The following is an 18,518-nucleotide window of genomic DNA, read 5'->3' as shown; positions in this document are numbered from 1 at the left end:
TAATTCTTAACCATTGGCCATGCTGGTTGGGGCTGATGGGAGTTGTCCAAATCATCTGGTGAACACCATCTTGGGGAAGGTTACATTGATAAAACATGAGTGATCACCAACATCTAACCCATTTGCCCAGTGGAAAGTCCCATTTCATGGCCAGTCAGGTTGGAATAGGAGCAGAAAGTCTCACCTGATCTCTGTTAGCCTTGGTTACAGTGGAAGACAGATACTTTGCACTGGTTGTAGGATTGAACCGCAGGGCTTTGGGGTCTTGCAAGGGTCTACTTTGTCTCCTATACTATTTAACATCTATATTAAACTATTGGGAGCTGCCATTCAGGGGCTTGGAGCGCAGTGTCATCAGAATGCCGATGATACACAGCTGTTTCTCTCCCTTCCATTTGAATCAGGGGAGGCTGTGAAAGGGTTGGACTGGCACCTAGAAGCAATGCTGGGCTGAATGGGTTCCAATTAACTGAGGCTGAATCCTAATGAGATGGAGGTGCTGTGGGTGGGAGGTTCCTTTCTCCCGGAACTAGGTGGAGAGCTGTACTGAAGGAACAAGCTTGCAACCTGGAGCTATTATACCTTTAAAGCCCATTCAAGGCACATTGGCCCAGATTCACCATTCTGTAACAGCCAAATATAACCAGTTTTCACCACAGATTGGTTTCCAGAGTGTGATGGCAAATTAAAGGAGTAAGACCCACTGAATTCAACAGCATTTACTTCCAAGTAAGTATGCACAGGATCAGGCCACAAGAGTCTTTAAAATGTGCACAACCTGTGCTAGGGTAGTCAGATGGAAAACTGGAGAGGAGGCACTCCTGCTCCTTTAACAGTGGTGCAAAAGAGAAAATTTCAGCAGGTGCATCTTGTCATGTAAGCTACACTGGTAGAAATTCCCTCTTTCACAAAAGTGTTAAAGGTGCAGGGGCCTCTGCCCCCCTCAAAAGTTCAGCCACAACCTTGCTGCCCAACCCTGTGCAAGTTTATTGGGACACATACCTCCTTGTTGCAACTGCAAGGCTCTCCTTGTGTTTTCTTGGGTGTGTATATATATATATATACACTATCTACCGGAAAAAAACACACACCAACCGCTACTTACATGCACAATCACACCACCACCCTGCACAAATAAACTCCATAGCCAAGACTCTCATCTCCAGAACCAAACGCCTGGCTGACAAAGACCACTTGACAACTGAGTTACAGAATCTCTCAAATGTGTTAATCGCCAATGGATACCAGAAAAACAAGGTTACGAAGCTAATCCAAAAAGAAACACCCCCCAAAAACCAAGACACAGAAGAAAACAATGGCATGGCCCTCCTTCCTTATATCAAGGGCACTACAGACAAAATTAGCAAAATCCTCCATAAACACAATATCAAAACAGCCTTCTGCACCAACCAAAAAATAGCCAATATCCTCAGAAACCCAAAAGACAAAATCCAGCTGGAAAACCAAGGGGTCTATGAAATACCCTGCAAAGTCTGCCCAGCCACGTACATTGGACAAACAAACAGACGAATAAATGCACGTATCGCAGAACACAAGAATGCCGTCAAAAAAGAAGAAAAAACTTCCTCTCTTTTCCAACACATGAAAGAAACAGGACACGAAATTAATTTTGCAGATTCCAAATTGCTCTTTAACATGGAACATCACCACAAGAGAATAATCATGGAAGCCATCGAGATAGAGAAACACCCTCACAACATGAACAAGCGTGACGACACGTCCCGCCTGCCAGACATCTGGAAATTAGCCCTCCCCACAAAAACCGACACCAGAACCAGAGGCACACAGAACGCCGTCACCAATCAACCACACCAGACCCAAACCCAGACCCTCTCCACAGACATATTACAGACTCCATCCAGTAGCCAAACTATAGTGGCACCTCCGGATGCTGCACCCCCCTGCAATCCCTACACAGATCTGGCGGGCACAAGGCACAAAATCACAGCTCGCCCCTATACACGAAGCCAAGCCAGAGCACAACTAAATGCAGCACAGCCATCTTCTCAGAAAAACTCTTCACAAGCTCAAGAGGTCAAGACACGAAAGCTTTAGCAACTAATCTACACTTAATGACCCACCCAGGGGTATTCAGAATATCACTCATGAAATCACTCAAGATATCCCTCAAGTAATTAAGGAACAAAAGAAGAAAAGGCACACTAATCTAGGAACTTCCTCTCTGCCCAGAACGTTGGAGGCTATACACCACACCCCTCAACAGTATTTATAGGAACTCAAACACCAGATTCTGCTCTGTTCCAGTAACAAGAAGCCGAAAGCACCAGCCTGAAGATGACGAGTGAGACCTCGTCGAAACGTCGCCCAGACACCCCTACTCTTACACGGGAAGACACCCGAAGATACCAAAACCTGCATTCCTGTACCCGTGAAAATCTACGAAAGCATATATTTGCTTTCGTAGATTTTCACGGGTACAGGAATGCAGGTTTTGGTGTCTTCGGGTGTCTTCCCGTGTAAGAGTCGGGGTGTCTGGGCGACGTTTCGACGAGGTCTCACTCGTCATCTTCAGGCTGGTGCTTTCGTCCCGCCTGCCAGACATCTGGAAATTAGCCCTCCCCACAAAAACCGACACCAGAACCAGAGGCACACAGAACGCCGTCACCAATCAACCACACCAGACCCAAACCCAGACCCTCTCCACAGACATATTACAGACTCCATCCAGTAACCAAACTATAGTGGCACCTCCGGATGCTGCACCCCCCTGCAATCCCTACACAGATCTGGCTGGCACAAGGCACAAAACCATAGCTCGCCCCTATACACGAAGCCAAGCCAGAGCACAACTAAATGCAGCACAGCCATCTTCTCAGAAAAACTCTTCACAAGCTCAAGAGGTCAAGACACGAGAGCTTTAGCAACTAATCTACACTTAATGACCCACCCAGGGATATCCAGAATATCACTCATGAAATCACCCAAGATATCCCTCAAGTAATTAATGACCCACCCAGTGATATTCAGAATATCACTCATGAAATCACCCAAGATATCCCTCAAGTAATTAAGGAACAAAAGAAGAAAAGGCACACTAATCTAGGAACTTCCTCTCTACCCAGAACGTTGGAGGCTATACACCACACCCCTCAACAGTATTTATAGGAACTCAAACACCAGACTCTGCTCTGTTCCAGTAACAAGAAGCCGAAAGCACCAGCCTGAAGATGACGAGTGAGACCTCGTCGAAACGTCGCACAGACACCCCGACTCTTACACGGGAAGACACCCGAAGACACCAAAACCTGCATTCCTGTACCCGTGAAAATCTACGAAAGCATATATATATATATATATATATATATATATATATATATATATGATGTGTTGACTGTGGATAAGGCTTTCGTTGGGTACCAGCTGCAATGGCTATGTTCCACCTCCACTGTTGGAGGCAGTATGGGCCTGAGGACCAGTTGCTGGGAATCATAAGTGGGGAGAGTGAATTTGCACCCAGGTCCTGCTCATGGGCTTCCCACAGGGATCTGCTTGGCCTCTGTGAGAATACGGTGCACTCCTGTGGTACAATGGGCCAGTGTGTCTGGCTGTTAACCAGGAGGTTGGTGATTCAAGCCCACCCTAGGACAGCTGTGGACAAGATAGCTGCATTACATGGGGTTGGCCTAGATGACCCTTAGGGTCCCTCCCAACTCTACAATTCTATGAATAAAAATCACACAGGTTGCATTTATTCTTCAACAGTTGCAACCTGCAACTCAAACGCATTCTACCACCTTCTGGGGCACTAGGTGGGAGCAAGGAGCCTCTGGGTTTCATGTACATTAATTTATTTGCATGCATATGGGCATGGGAAGCCCCACCCACCAAAATGTAAACTCTGCAGATTCTCCAAAGAGGGAAGAGCTGAAATTTAAAGAAATGTAGCAGACGTATAAGTAATGCATACTAGTGTTGTGGGGTGGAGAAGCATCTCCAGCATCTTGCCAAAAGGCAAGGCAGAGACAGTGTTTTTACCAGAAAATAGGGCTGTCTCCATCCTAAAGGAGGAACTGGCAGGGTTATTTCTCAAGTGTGCACCAATACTCCTTGCACTACTCTAGGCTTCCCCTCTCTTCTGTTTTACTCATCTTTCCTTCCACCAGCAGGTGACAATCATTAGGTCTGAGGCAGGCTCCAGCCCCACCTAGGCTGCTCAGCCTTCTCTTAAATGAAGGCAAGCCAAGGTGATTTCTGTTGAGTTAGTGCTGTAGAGTGGAAGTGGAAAGGGCCGGTGAGGGGGAGAAAGGGGTCTTTTGTGTTTTTAAAGAAAGATGTTGAGGTTCCAGAGTGACGACCGTCCATTCAAGCAGAGGAAAAGTTTAGGTAAAAAACTGAGGGATGAACTTGAATGATGAGGTGGGAGATATGATTCTGGATTATAAATTGGAACGTCTACTAATTTTCCACTTGCATCTTTCTGACTATTTCCTTTTAAGCTAAATATAACACCCTTCTAGCATTTTCCCAGCATATCTCATTGTCTCTGGATTCTCTTGTCTTCCCTGTGAATGACACCTGCTTGTCTGTCTTTCCACTTTCTTTCCACTGGTCGACTTTTAAACTACCCTATTTCTAATCAGCTTCTCATTCAAGAAGCTCAAAGTGGCATTTAAGTGTTAAATGTGATAGTCTTCCTCTTAGAACTGTAGAGTTGGAAGGGACCCTGGGGATCATCTAGTCCAACCCCCTGCAGTGCAGGAATATGTAGCTGGTCCATACAGGGATTGAACCTGCAACGTTGGTGTTATCAGCACCATGGTCTAACCTACTGAGCTATCCAGGCCTTGGTAGAGCTGAAACTTCCAAAACTCTTTCTGATGACTTTTATCTGTCATAATCTCATTTTCAGCCTCTCGGATGCAGGAAACAACTGATATCAGGACAAAGTATCCAAGCAAGATTCCGGTAAACCTCCTCTCTTTCTACCTAGATTCTAGGGGGAATTCCCTCACAGAGCTATCATTCCCACAACAGTTTGGTAATAAATCCCTCTTCACAGAGAATTCTAGGACCTGTAGCTTTGAGGGCAATAGGAGCCTCAGTACCCTTAATGGCAGCTCCCATAATTCTTTGAGGAAAGCCATGGGTCTCTTAAGTGGTATCACGGTGCTTTAAGTGTGTGGTACAAATGTGGCCTTGTCTGAACTGAGTATGGAATTCATGGGCTGCTTAGTCTTTCCTGATCACATGAAGCTGCTGAGAATGCATAATCTGGACTGAGGCTTTGCTAAATCCTCAAAAGCCATTCTAAGACTCTAAGAGCAAAAGAGACTCTGAGAGATGCGAGCTTGGGGCTCCCACAGTTATTGCAAGTTTCCATTTATTGAACATAGTACTCTCAATGCTAATCTGAGGAACTTGGAGGAACTTATATATGGTTCCCATTCTTAAGAGCACACCTGCTTATCCAGCAATGGAGCTCCCATCATGTGCCTTGACATTGTCCAATGCTTTCCTCACACACAGGTGGTGCTTGAGCGTTACCAGAAGGAGAAGACACTCCCTCAGTTGAGCCGGGTCAAATTCCTGGTTTCAGGGGATCTATCTATGTCTCAGTTTGTCTACAGTCTGAGGTAGGGAGGAGTTTTCACATACTGTGGTAATGTGGGAGAGAGAGATGGGAAAGACAATTAATTCCATTTGCACTTAAAGGTACCCCTGCTTACCCACCTCACCCCTTTTGAAACCATACATAGCCAAAATGCAGCCTTCCACTGGCCTTTGGACTGATCCTCTCCCTTCCCCTCCCCAGGGCCCGCCTGTCCCTGACAGCCACTCAAGCCTTCTACCTGCTGGTGGACAACAAGAGCCTGCCCTGCCTGAGCCTGACTGTTGCGGAAGTCTACGAAGCCAACAAAGATGACGACGGCTTCCTCTACATTACCTACGCATCTCAAGATACGTTTGGTGATATTGGCCCATGAGCCCATTCCAAGGAAGGCCTCTGCAGTCTCCCCCTCCTCCCTTTCTCTCTGAGGCATAGTTATCACAACATGGATTTTTAAACTGCTTTTGTGTAAGAGTGGCATGGGAGAAGAGTATTCACCACCAGGCAGGCTCTGCTTTATTGTCATTGTCCCTGAAGCAACTGAACTGCCTTCTATGTTGTATGTGTCTGAAAAGATGCCCAGATGACAGGGTGTATTTTAGGGTCATGTACTTTCTTAACCAACTCTGCAGGGCCACTACTTTAACCCACTGCCAGCTTATTCTTTTAAACTAATTTGTTCCCTTATCTCTTCAGACAGATATAGACATAGATATAAAAAAGAGCATCACTACCATTGCACAGGAAACTTTTGTCTGGCTTTCTTTCTTATTTTAAACAAAGCTGATTGGCCTAATGGGAATCTGGAGGGTTCCACAAGTGGAAATTTTAACTGCACAGCTGTTTTTGTTACTTCATCTCTTTCTTCCCCTTTTTAAAAAAAGCCTTCTGACAAGACTGCAATAAAGAAATAAATGGGCACAATTACACTCACCTGATCCGAGTATGGCTCTTTCTTCCCCACAGGAGAAGTGAGTGGTTATTAAAGACACTGAGTCTTTTCTCTCTCTTTCTCTTGTTTTCAAAAAAAAGGAGGTAAAGGTGTCTTGATTTTTGCTCTCCTTGCTAAGCAAGCAAGAAGAATCTGGGCACAGAAGGGGAGGGGCTGAAGCACAGAAAAGCTGACCTTCCTCAGAGCCCTTACTTTGGCATAGGGTGGAAAGGGCTTTTATGTCTGACAAAAATGGGGGGGGCAGGGTATTTTGAAGGGCAGTTCCAATCAAATGCTTCAATGGATATGAACATATATCCTAGCATAAAAGAGAAGTGAAAGATTCCCTTAGAAGTATTCTTTCTGCATCTCTTTCCTCCCAAATTTTGGTGATGGTGATGAGGGGTTCTTTCGTCCCTGGGTCCTGTGAGCAAGCCCTTGGAGAGGTCTCTTTCATCTTTGTGGGGCTAAAACAAGACTGACAGAACCTGTGGCCCTCCAGGTGTCCTTGGACTCCAACTCCCATCAGCCCCAGTCAGAATGGCCAGTGGCCAGGGATAATGGGAACTGTACTCCAGGTACATTTGGAGGACCCACAGGTTGCCCATCTCTGTTCTATAGCAGCGATGGGCAAAATGATTCCATCACAGTTTGTCATTTGCTCAGTGAGGTATCAGTGTGGTGTAGTGGTTAAGAGCGGTAGTCTCGTAATCTGGGGAACCGGGTTCGCGTCTCCGCTCCTCCACATGCAGCTGCTGGGTGACCTTGGGCCAGTCACACTTCTTTGAAGTCTCTCAGCCCCACTCACCTCAGAGTGTTTGTTGTGGGGGAGGAAGGGAAAGGAGATTGTTAGCCGCTTTGAGACTCCTTAAGGGGAGTGAAAGGCGGAATATCAAGTCCAAATCTAGCATTTATAAATTCATTTGGAAATTCTGTTACTCAGGTAGCTCCATCAGTAGAGTAAAGGTAAAGGGACCCCTGACCATTAAGTCCAGTCGTGGCCGACTCTGGGGTTGTGGTGCTTATCTTGCTTTACTGGCCGAGGAAGCTGGCATGCAGCTTCCGGGTCATGTGGCCAGTATGACTAAGCCACTTCTGGCGAACCAGAGCAGCGCACAGAATCAGTAGAGTAGGAGACTCTTAATCTCAAGGTTGTGGGTTTGAGCCCCACACTGGCAAAAGATTCCTGCATTGCAAGGAGTTGAACTAGATGGCTCTCGTGGCCCTTTTCAACTCTACAGTTTTTTATTCTGTGATTCTTCAAGGGGCCATTTTGAACAAATGAGCCCCAGTAGTCCATGCGAGAACTTCCATTAGCACAATGGGGCTTTCCCTGCTTTCTTCTCCCTGCCCTCCTACCCCAATTGGCTCTGGGGAAGAGTCAGGAGAGGGAGAGAAAAGGGGGATTAGTCCATCTGGCAAACTGAAGTGCTTGCACTGATAGAATGGTTCCCAAGATTTTGAACTAGGTTTCAGTTTAAGTCTATAGGAATATGATATAGTCCAAGCGCTCATTATGCAAGGCAGCCATCTCCTCCTCGCCTCCTACTCAGTACCATTTCCAGGGACATTTCTAGTCCTGGTCAGAAAGTGTGTGGCCATTCCTACCCCTGACAGATGCCTTTACCTCTAAGGAAGTGGAGGGGGGGAATTATTTTAAATCCCTCACACCTCTGCATATTGCTGTAACTTTACTAAACTTTATTAAAAACAAGGGCAGAACATCAAATTAATTCATAAACAACCTCAGTTTGATTGTGAAAATGTGACTGTTTGTTGGAATGAAATCAGGATGTGATAATTATGAATCTGCTGGATTTCACTAACCAATTGACCAATTGTAAGTTGCAGCAGCATCACTCGTTTTGAATGAGGGCAGTAAACGATGCCTTTATTCTGTTAATGCAAGCATTTAAGCTTGTGCAATGAAATTTCCCCCCCACGCATCCCATGGCCTCCCTAAATCTGGTCCAGAGGTTGAGGGAAGCCTAAGAACATATTTGGAGGAAGGGGGAGGAGACAAAGGAATGTTCCATTGTGCAAGTGTAAATCCTTTCACTAACGGAACAAGAGAGTTAGTGCTACTTGGGACGCAAGCCTCCATTTTGTAAAGTAGCCCCTTGGAAAAGAAGTTAAATGTGGGTGATATCTGCTGTAGTCTCCTAATGAACTCTGATTAGTAATTAATTTCACACACACACACACACACACCACAGCTGGCTTTTAAAGGGAATCAGAAAACTGCATGGAGGGTATCTATCTATCTGTGGTTTTTGGCGATGGTGGATTAAAAAGAGCCTCGGTGTTCAGAGATAGTGTACCACTGAATGCAGAGGCTCCATCTTCCAAAGAATATTGAGGGAGCCTGATGTGACATCCAGACGTTGTTCTGCAGCCAGCTTTGCATTCAGCCTGAACAGCGGGGGGGGCCTCAAAAAAGAGATGGAGGGGCCCAAAGAGCCTTGGCCAATGGCTGAATGCCAGCTGAATGGGAATGGTGGTGGGTGCTTTTCTACTCTGCTTGTGGACTTCCCAGAAGCATCTGATTGGCAGATCTGGGAAACAGGAGGCTGGACTTCAAAGGACCTGTGGTCGGATCCTGCAGAGTTCTTCCTACATTTAGAAGAGAGAGGCAGGCAGGCAGGCAGAGCTAAACCTCAAGCCTGCATGGAAACCTGAGACAGGCTTTGATCTGAACATACAACTTTGATGGCCTCTTGGTGTTCTCTGCACATGTTCAGAGGAAATCATTGTTAACTCTCTGTTCTGCCACTTAAAAAGAACCATGCCTCAAATTAAACTCTGTCTCAAATTGCTATGGGGAGAAGGCACAACTGAACTTGCATCCAAAAATCATCCATTCGTTTTTTTAAAAAAAGAAGCTAAGTGTGATGCATTCATCATGAGGAGGTTGAGAACAATTTTCCCAGCTGACAGTGATGTGGTGGAACACCTCCTCCCTGTTTCACGCTTCTGTTGCACTCGAGTGCCACAGCACGCTGAGTGGGGGTAAATATTTCATGTTCATTCGTAAATATTACTCTAAAATTAGCCTGAAGTGTGAAAACTAATAGGAAGAGAGGAGGCGGTTTTTGCTGGCATGCCTGGCTGAGAGACAAATTACAAAGTGTGTTAACATTTTTTTAAGAACATAACACGGACTGATTAGACAAAGAGCCTATTCAGTCCAGGAGCAAGGCATCCGTGGCCCTCCAGAATTTGCTGGACTACAGCTCCCATCATCCCTGACCACTGGCTGCACTGCCTGGGCCTGATGGGGGCTGAAGTCCAGCAGCCACAGGAATGGATCATGGCTCTGATCTGCATGCATCTGATCTGCATGCAGCAGGTCCCAGGTATGATCCCTACATCTTCAAAGCTGCCTCTGGCAGCTAAGAAAGGCCTGGAGGGAACAGTCACCCCTTCCTGTTTTCCCCCAACACTTTGTAATTGGAGATATACAGCCTCTGAACATGGAAGCTCTATTTAGCTATTATGGCTAACAGTGATCAATAGACTTGTCCTTCATGTTAATGTACCTAATTCTTTTCAAAAGGTATGTAAGCTGGGAGCTATCATCATATCTTCTAGTGCTGACTTCTATCGGTGATGGTGGGGGTGGCAGGTGTATAGGGTGTTAAGGGAGGGGCAGTGCCTCTGGTGGGGGGGGCACGTTGTGCTCCTTCTGCAGCAGTTTGTCCAGCTTTGGTCCCCACCCTACACTCAGCTCTCACCTGTGGCTCCCAGAAGCTGCCAGCATGGGACAGCAGCCACACCCCAGAATATGGCTTTGGGTAACCAATGCGTCTCAAACCCTTTCCCTGAATGTGAAGACGGGCTCCATCAGGTTGAGCGGACAAGACCAAGAGTGGGCCCAACAGTCAAGAAGGCAGTTTCTGCAAATGCTGTAGAGGGAAAGGAGGGGCAGATGGAGTTCATCAACCTGGGGAGGCAGCCCATCTAGGAGAAAGAAAACTGTGATAAAGGTTTTCGGAGTAAACACTGCATCCCCACTGCCTTGTGGGATATCTCTGGGAGAAGAAAAGGCTCAGGAGTAAACCCTACACAAATCTGGAGTCCCTAAGGCAGCTGGATGGCACCTCCTGCAACCCAGCTAGTGCCAAACATTTTGCTCTGCTTTCCTTTGGACCACATCAGGGAGGCTGGGAAGGGGGGGGGTATTGTGAACTGGGCATCCAAGGACCTCCAGACACACTTCCCAGGCTTGTGCCCCAGGGAGGTCACTTTGGTGCTGCAAAGAGAGCAAAAAGAATGCTGGAGGCAGCAGCTGTGAGTTTCCAGTCTCTTCAGCTACAGCAGGTGTTGTGATTCTCTAGTAGTTTGACTTTCCCCCCCAGAGGCAAACTCCATTGCCTTTTGAAACAGATGGATGCCAACAATAGAAACTACAGTGGTGGTGACTTGTGGTGGTTTTTCTTTGGTTTCTGCATTAAATTTGTATGCCACCTTTCCACCAAACAGTGTTCACGACCGTTATCAATTATACAAATGCAAGAAAAACCCTCTTCCAACTTGTGATTCCCAGAAACTAGTATATAGAGACCTACCACCTCCAACAGTAGAGGTAGAGCAGAGCCACATCGCTAGCAGCCATTGTTAGTCTTATTCTGCTTGAATTTGTCTTTCAAAGCCATCCAAGTTGGTGGCCATCACTGTCTCCTGTTGGAACACATTCCATAGTTTAGCTGTGCCCTGTGTGGAGAAGTGCCTTCTTTTGTCTGCCCTGACACTTCCATCATCCAGCTTTATTGGACTGCCCTGAATTCTAATGTTACGATGGGGGGGGGAGTGGGACACTCTCCCTCTTACAGGATGTGACCCACCGAGCTGTTGGCTGTCCCCTGAGCCATGCTTGGCGGTCCATTTGCAGTTGGGGGAGCTCAATCAACCTGGAAACTGGGGTCTACTCAAGTTCCCAGTAGGCTCTGCCAATGCATGGCTGGTCTGGGTTCAGCAGGATGCCTGTGAGGTTGCTCAGACCTGCTGTAATGCCTTGAAACTGAAGAGTGAGCAAAAGACAATCTTCACAAGACTGAGCCCTGCCAAATCTCCATGCAGTGCACGTGCCTGGCTGGTAGACCGTGGGTGGATTGTGTTGAATTATAGATCTTGTAGGATTTACATCTTTAATTTCCCAAGGGTTCAGATCATGGCCCACCCAGCAACCTCATTCATAGCCCTATCTTTTTTGGGGGGAGGGGGGTGTTCCATACGCCTTTTCCCTCACTGCCTCCCCCACCCCACCTCCATCCACCTGCATTGGTTCAGCTCTCCTGCCCAACAGCTTAGCTATCTATCATCCTGTCGGCAGTGTTTACCTCAGCAATTGCTGCCTTCTTTCCCAGGCAGATGTTGGGAGGCTTCCCATGCGGGTGTCTGCTTGGTCGGGGTTTTGATAAACATATATTTAACCTGTCAGCCTGCAGCTCATCCATTTCTATCTCAAGCTCTTCTCCTTTGGATTTAAAAAGCCAGGACGAGGAAAGCTAGTTTTGCCTTTGTCTGCTTCAGAAGATGATATAGGGGCTGGTTAGGGCTGGTTCCAATAGGCCATTATCTGCTGGAAATTCCTCCCATCTTCTTATTACATGATGCATGGTTTGTTTTCAATTTATTTATTATTTCCTTTGATTTATATCCTGCTCCAACCCTAAGGCTCAAAGCAACTTAAAATTTACTTTCTCACACACCTATCAAAAAAAAAGAGGTGGGGGTAGAAAGGGGATGAGAAGAAGTAGAATTTCCCCAAATAGTTCATGAGGGCCCAAGACAAACACTAAAGTGTCCTGTGGGGGTGATTTTGATACCTGCTGTTGAGGGGAGACCCAAGTGCCTCCTTTCATACTGTGATGGGAACCTTTGGAACCCCCCAGCCTGAATTCATGAGTCCTCAGCAGGGAATCAGGTCAGACCTGTGTTAATGGAAGGGGAAAATGGGAGGAGGGGACTGAAATAGAAGGAGAGACGAATGATGGGGAAGCTCAGAGAGAGAGATGATTGTGGAGGAGAGGGAGGGAGAGACTCTTCCAAACTCCATCCATTTTTGGTTCTGATTTGACCCTCCATTGGATTTGGCTCAGCCCACAATCAGAGGGGCTGGGGAATGACGACCCTGCTTCCCCATAATAGGCAGTTTATGTTTGCAGGTTTATGTTTGCAGGTTGTGTAGGTTTATGTTTGCAGGTTTATGTTTGCAGGTTGTGTAGCCAGCTAATTCTGGCCTGGGGCTGCTGTTGGGCCATCCCCTCCACACCCAGTCCAGGACCCAGGAGATGACCCTATCTTTCGTGGAATGGTGCGCAACTTCTTGTGCCTGAATGGGGCGGTTGGGAAGCAGCTCCAGGCTCATAACCTCTTGCGCAGGCGCTGGGTCGGGGCCTGTTTCTGGTAGTGGTAGCCTGCTGAGGGCATCCACATGGCCCATCGCCTTCTCTGGGTGGTAGATCAATGCATACTGGTAGCCGGCAAGGAAAATTGACCACCTGAGGATGTGGGGAGACAGCACTTGGGAGATCTGCTTCTCAGGGGTAAACAGGCCGAGCAACAGCTTGTGGTCAGTCACCACGGTGAAGGGTCGCCCGTACAAGAAATTGTGGGATTTTTTTACTCCCTTCACGATTGCCAGACCCTCCTTGTCAATTTGAGAGTAGTTCCGCTCAGCTGCGGTGAGCGTCTGGGAAAAATATGCCACCGGCACCTCTCTTCGGTCTGGGAGTTGGTGTCCCAGGACAGCGCTGATGCCGTAGAGCGATGCGTCGCATGCTAGCACCACTGGCAGCCACTCATCAAAGTGTGCCAAGACCGAGTTCGAGACGAGCAAGTCCTTGACTGCCTGGAATGCAGCCTCCTAGCGCTGACCCACACCCAAGGGGCCCGCTTGTCCAGGAGTCTGTGTAGGGGCTCCATTACCACCGCCTTATGGGGAAGGAAGGCGTGGTAAAAGTTCAATAGTCCCAAGAAGGCCTGAAGTTCAGTCTTGCCCTTGGGCGCTGGGGCATCACAAATGGCCCAGCCCGTACCTTGTCACCGGTCGGGTGGACCCCTTCTGCATCCACCGTAAATCCCAGAAAGTCCACCTGAGGCACTCCTAGTAGACACTTTTCCCGCTTCACCTTGAGGCCCACTATCTGGAAACAGTGCAGGACGGTGCGGAAGCAGTCTCCGAGCTCCTCTGGCAGCTTAGTGTGGCAAAACTTTAACTCACTTTTCAGTCAGTACTGTCTGATAAATCCTGCTGGGTGATGTGTTAGGGGCCTTAAAGGACTGTACAAGTTGGGATCAGGTGGCAACAAAATGAGATTTGTTTATCCAGAGTGTTTCTTTTTATGCAAATGCACTATCAGTTCCTGGGGCTAGAGCCCTATGGAGCATGTGCTTTCACCAACATCATCATTGTTTTTTATTTGTATGCTGCCTTTCCACAGTTAAAAAAACAATGTTCAAGGCGGCTTACAGCATAACAAGATTTACATAATTACAAAAGTGATAAATAATAAATAAACCACATTAAAAAATACACAACCAAATGGGAAACAATTTCCACATAAATCAAAATCTAAAACTAAGTATACAGCATTAATATCACAGTTTAAAATGACATACCGTATTTTTCGCCCCATAAGACGCACTTTTTCCCCTCCAAAAATGAAGGGGAAATCGGGGTGCGTCTTATGGGGCGAATGCCTGCAAGCCTCGCGCGCCCGGCAGGAGGTCCCACCGGGTGCGCGAGGCTTGGGGCAGCAGCCTGTCGCCCGAAGCACGGGGAGCCCTCCGGAGGGCTTCCCCTGCTTCGGGTGAGTGACAGCAAGCCTCGCGCTCCCGGCAGGAGGTCCCACCGGGTGCGCGAGGCTTGGGGTGGCAGCCTGTCGCCCGAAGCACGGGGAGCCCTCGGGAGGGCTCCCCCTGCTTCGGGCGAGTGTCTGCAAGCCTCGCGCACCCGGCAGGAGGTCCCACCGGGTGCGCGAGGCTTGGGGCGGCAGCGGACTGCTTGCGCGCACCTAGAAGCTTGGGGCGCACTGAGCTCAGCAGGCTCCAAGCTCCTGGTGTAGCGCAGCGATCCGCTAGCCCTGGGAGAGCCCCGCGGCTCTCCCAGGGCTAGCGGACTGCTTGCCGGCACGCAGAAGCTTGGGGCGCGCTGACCTCAGCTCGCCCCAAACTTCTGGATTAGCGCAGGGGTCCGCTAGCCCTGGGAGAGGCGCCCGGCTCTCCCACGCTAGCGGAGACCTTGCCGCCGCGCAGAAGCTTGGGACGTGCTGAGCTCCGCACGCCCCAAGCTCCTGGTGTAGCGCAGCGCACCTGGGGGGGAAATAAAATTTTTTTCCTTTATTTCCCCCCCAAAAAACTAGGTGCGTCTTATGGGCCGGTGCGTCTTATGGGGCGAAAAATATGGTAGGTAAAAAATGACAGCAATTTAAACAAAAACAAAACAAAACGGAGCCCTCTCTGCCCAGCAGCAGCAGCAGCAGACCTTTATAGAGCCCATCAGGCCCCGCCCTGGGCCAGGTGGTGAGTGGCAGGACTAGCCCTGGGCCAGGTGGTGAGTGGCAGGACTGGGGCCCTCAGGCGCTGAGCAGGGGAGTCCTCCTGGGTGGTAGCAGCTGCAGCAGTTCTTATGGGTCTGTCAGGCCCCGCCCTGGGCCAGGTGGTGAGTGGCAGGACTGGGGCCCTCAGGCGCTGAGCAGGGAAGTCCTCCTGGGTGGTCGCAGCAGCAGCAGTTCTTATGGGTCTGTCAGGCCCCGCCCTGGGCCAGGTGGTGAGTGGCAGGACTGGGGCCCTCAGGCGCTGAGCAGGGGAGTCCTCCTGGGTGGTAGCAGCAGCAGCAGTTCTTATGGGTCTGTCAGGCCCCGCCCTGGGCCAGGTGGTGAGTGGCAGGACTGGGGCCCTCAGGCGCTGAGCAGGGGAGTCCTCCTGGGTGGTCGCAGCTGCAGCAGTTCTTATGGGTCTGTCAGGCCCCGCCCTGGGCCAGGTGGTGAGTGGCAGGACTGGGGCCCTCAGGCGCTGAGCAGGGGAGTCCTCCTGGGTGGTCGCAGCTGCAGCAGTTCTTATGGGTCTGTCAGGCCCCGCCCTGGGCCAGGTGGTGAGTGGCAGGACTGGGGCCCTCAGGCGCTGAGCAGGGGAGTCCTCCTGGGTGGTCGCAGCTGCAGCAGTTCTTATGGGTCTGTCAGGCCCCGCCCTGGGCCAGGTGGTGAGTGGCAGGACTGGGGCCCTCAGGTGCTGAGCAAATTGGCCATGTGCATGTGCTATATGTGGCAGCATTCCCAAATGCTTTCATGGTCCTTGAAGGCAATGGGGTACATTGCTTAAGTCATCCTGGAGACAAGAACATGGAATGGGCAAATTAAATCACTGGAGCAGGGGAATCAAGGGCATAACATAGTCTGCGGCTGAGCAAAGATTTCAAACCAAGGACCAAAGCTGGCCCTATCACAAGCCGAGTGGCACCGCAGAGGGGTGGAGTGGGAGCACAACTGTGTGTGCCACTTGTCCTGCCCCGCACCTCCTAACCTATCCTGCTGACCTCAGGTGCATTGAAGGAGGCTGCCCCATTGTTGGTGTCAAAGCAGGTTCAACTTCCAGCCCGGCCGACTTTTGTTCATGGAATGGGGAAGGGTGCTCTCTCATCCTTCACCTCAGGCAGCAAATGCTGTAGGGTCAATGCCCCCAATGTCCAGGAGAGTTAAGGCAGAGATAGCCCAGCAAAGCCATGGGCAATGAGGCTAAACACCCTCACAAGATCCCACCCTGCCTTATACTCGGGCTGTTTGAACAGGATCTGCTGCTTGAGTTGCAAGATGAGTAGGTGGTTGCAGGGGTGGAGGAGACGGGGAAGGAGGAGAAAGCTTCAAGATTGCAATCAATCAATCCCATCCTTTCTCCAAAAGCCATAAAGTTTAGGCACATGAGGATAAATGGAACTGGCATTTGCAAGATGAAAGCACATCCTTCATATGCCATTCATAGGGCAGGCAGAGGGAGTTTACCATAAAGAATCTATATGTAAAGTATGGTTTTGAAGTGGAGAGAGACGAGGGCAGATTTCTCCTCCCCTCCTTCCTTGAGGTGGGGGCCTTACATTTGGTTCTGTTATTCTCCAGATATGGGCTGTGATTGATCCCTAGGACTCCAAAGAAGAATGGGAGAGAGACAGAGATTTTGGATCCTCTTACTTTCTCATTTCCCCCCAGTCTTAAGTTCTCTAAATTTCCGCATCCATTTATATTTTTCTTTAAGACCTCATGAAAATACATCAGCACTTTTGTATAAATTCCTCCTCACATGCACATTTTTGTATGCAATTTTATCAATGCATTATTTTCACAAAAAGTACATTTCTATCCACCCTCTATCCTAGCACAGAAGTTTTGTAGGCATTACTAGGCTGGAGAACTGTGCTGCAAAATTCAGAGAAGTGTGAATTTTGAATTTTATCTTGGTTTCTGTATTGTTTCAGAAAGTGTAGGTTAAGTGGGTTTCTCCCCTGGATGATTAGCGCAGCACCAACCCAGGCTCCAGTGCCAGTGAGGTGGGGCTGCTGTGGTTCACCAGAGCTCTTTCTCCCTCTCTGGGGAACGTCATTGCCTTGAAGTGAGACTAGAGTGCCTTCATCTGATGTTGGGACTTAAGAGACAGACTAGGAATGCTGTTGGTGTGCTGCCCATCCAGCTGCTCAACAGCCTCCCTGATCAAACTGGCTGCGGTAGTCTTAAGTACAGTGCTGAAGGAATCTTTGGCAATAATTCTGGGTGACCTCAACATCCATGGTGAGCCCGCTATTGTACCACACGGGATTTCATGGCCTCCCTGGTAACCATGGGCTGTTTCAGGTTGTCATCTGCCTGGCGCACAGAGTAGGACATACCCTTGACTTGGTCTTCATTTCTCGTGTGGACAGGAGTGATCTGAAAATTGGGGGGTGGGCTGTGCTGTCATGATCAAACCACTCGTTGGTCAAGTTTGAACTCACAGCGGCCATCCCCCTCTGCAAGGATGGGGGACTGATTAATAAAATTGCCTTTCAGAGACTTATGGATTCTTCATTTTACTGTATTTTTTGTTTCTATGGAAGCCGCCCAGAGTGGCTGGGGAAACCCAGCCAGATGGGCGGGGTACACATAATAAATTATTATTATTATTATTATTATTATTATTATTATTATTATTATTATTATTCAATACTCTGAGTGACATTCCAGTGGGCAGAAGTGCTGATCTTTTTAATGTTCTTGTCTTACTGTGAAATGCTTAGATGTGAAGAGCTATTGGCATGGTTACTTCTGGGTGCCCTCTCTGCAGCTATGGAACCCACAATGTCCCTTGGTTTCTAGAGAGCTATGTGTGAAACAGGAGGGAGGACAGCTAGAGCACCAGTGGAATAGAACTTGCTCTGAGGCCAAACAAATATTAGCTAGAGTGTATAATCACAACCACCATGAGACAGTAAAGGCAGCAAAGAATCTGGTCTCATCTGTTGGTGGGGACAGCCCTCCTGTGATCATTTAGCCCACCATTTTGAGGATAAAGTCACTCGACTCTGCAGTGATTTAGATGTTACCTTTATGGCTACAGTTCTAGCTGACCTGTCTATTGCTATGTCTTCTCCAACTTTGTGGGATCCATTTCAGATTATGAGGCCTGCCAATGCAGACAGGATGCTTGCAGGGGTGCATATTGCCACATGCCCTCTTGATCCCTGCACACCATGGCTTGTGAAATTGGGCTGGGGAGAGGTGATTGGATGGGTACAGGGAGTGGTCAATGCTTCCTTGCATGAAAGAGCCATGTCTGTTGCCTTAAAACAAGCTGTAGTATGACCGCTATTGAAAAAGCCAGGCCAATGGACCTAGCAACTATCATCTGGTTGCACATCCTTCCTTCCTGGGAAAAGTTATTGAAGGGGTTGTGACAAAACAACTGAAGGCATTCTTGGATGGGACTGATCCTCTAGAGTTTTGCCAGTCTAGGGTCTAGCCTGGGTTT

At 48.5% G+C, this 18,518-nt stretch overlaps 1 protein-coding gene across 2 annotated transcripts; it reads left to right on the top strand.

The window, feature by feature from the left end:
- Positions 1–657: 657 nt before the first annotated feature.
- On the top strand, positions 658–6,496 carry LOC309524507 (microtubule-associated protein 1 light chain 3 gamma-like). 2 transcript variants are annotated; one of them, XM_082209077.1, is made up of 4 exons: positions 658–729; positions 4,892–4,947; positions 5,509–5,615; positions 5,795–6,496. In XM_082209077.1, the coding sequence occupies exons 2-4, from the start codon at positions 4,900–4,902 to the stop codon at positions 5,964–5,966; spliced, it is 327 nt and encodes a 108-aa protein (XP_082065203.1). In that variant the 5' UTR covers positions 658–729; positions 4,892–4,899; the 3' UTR covers positions 5,967–6,496. The 2 variants fall into 2 exon arrangements, with proteins under 2 accessions (XP_082065203.1, XP_082065202.1); XM_082209076.1 differs by lacking the exon at positions 658–729 and adding an exon at positions 4,253–4,365.
- Positions 6,497–18,518: the final 12,022 nt, after the last annotated feature.

Source organism: Podarcis vaucheri, assembly GCF_965113315.1.
Source record: "Podarcis vaucheri genome assembly, chromosome: 2".
NCBI classification, from domain to species: domain Eukaryota; kingdom Metazoa; phylum Chordata; class Lepidosauria; order Squamata; family Lacertidae; genus Podarcis; species Podarcis vaucheri.
The sequence above is the reverse complement of the archived record's forward strand: the minus strand, read 5'-3'. Positions and strand labels throughout refer to the sequence as shown.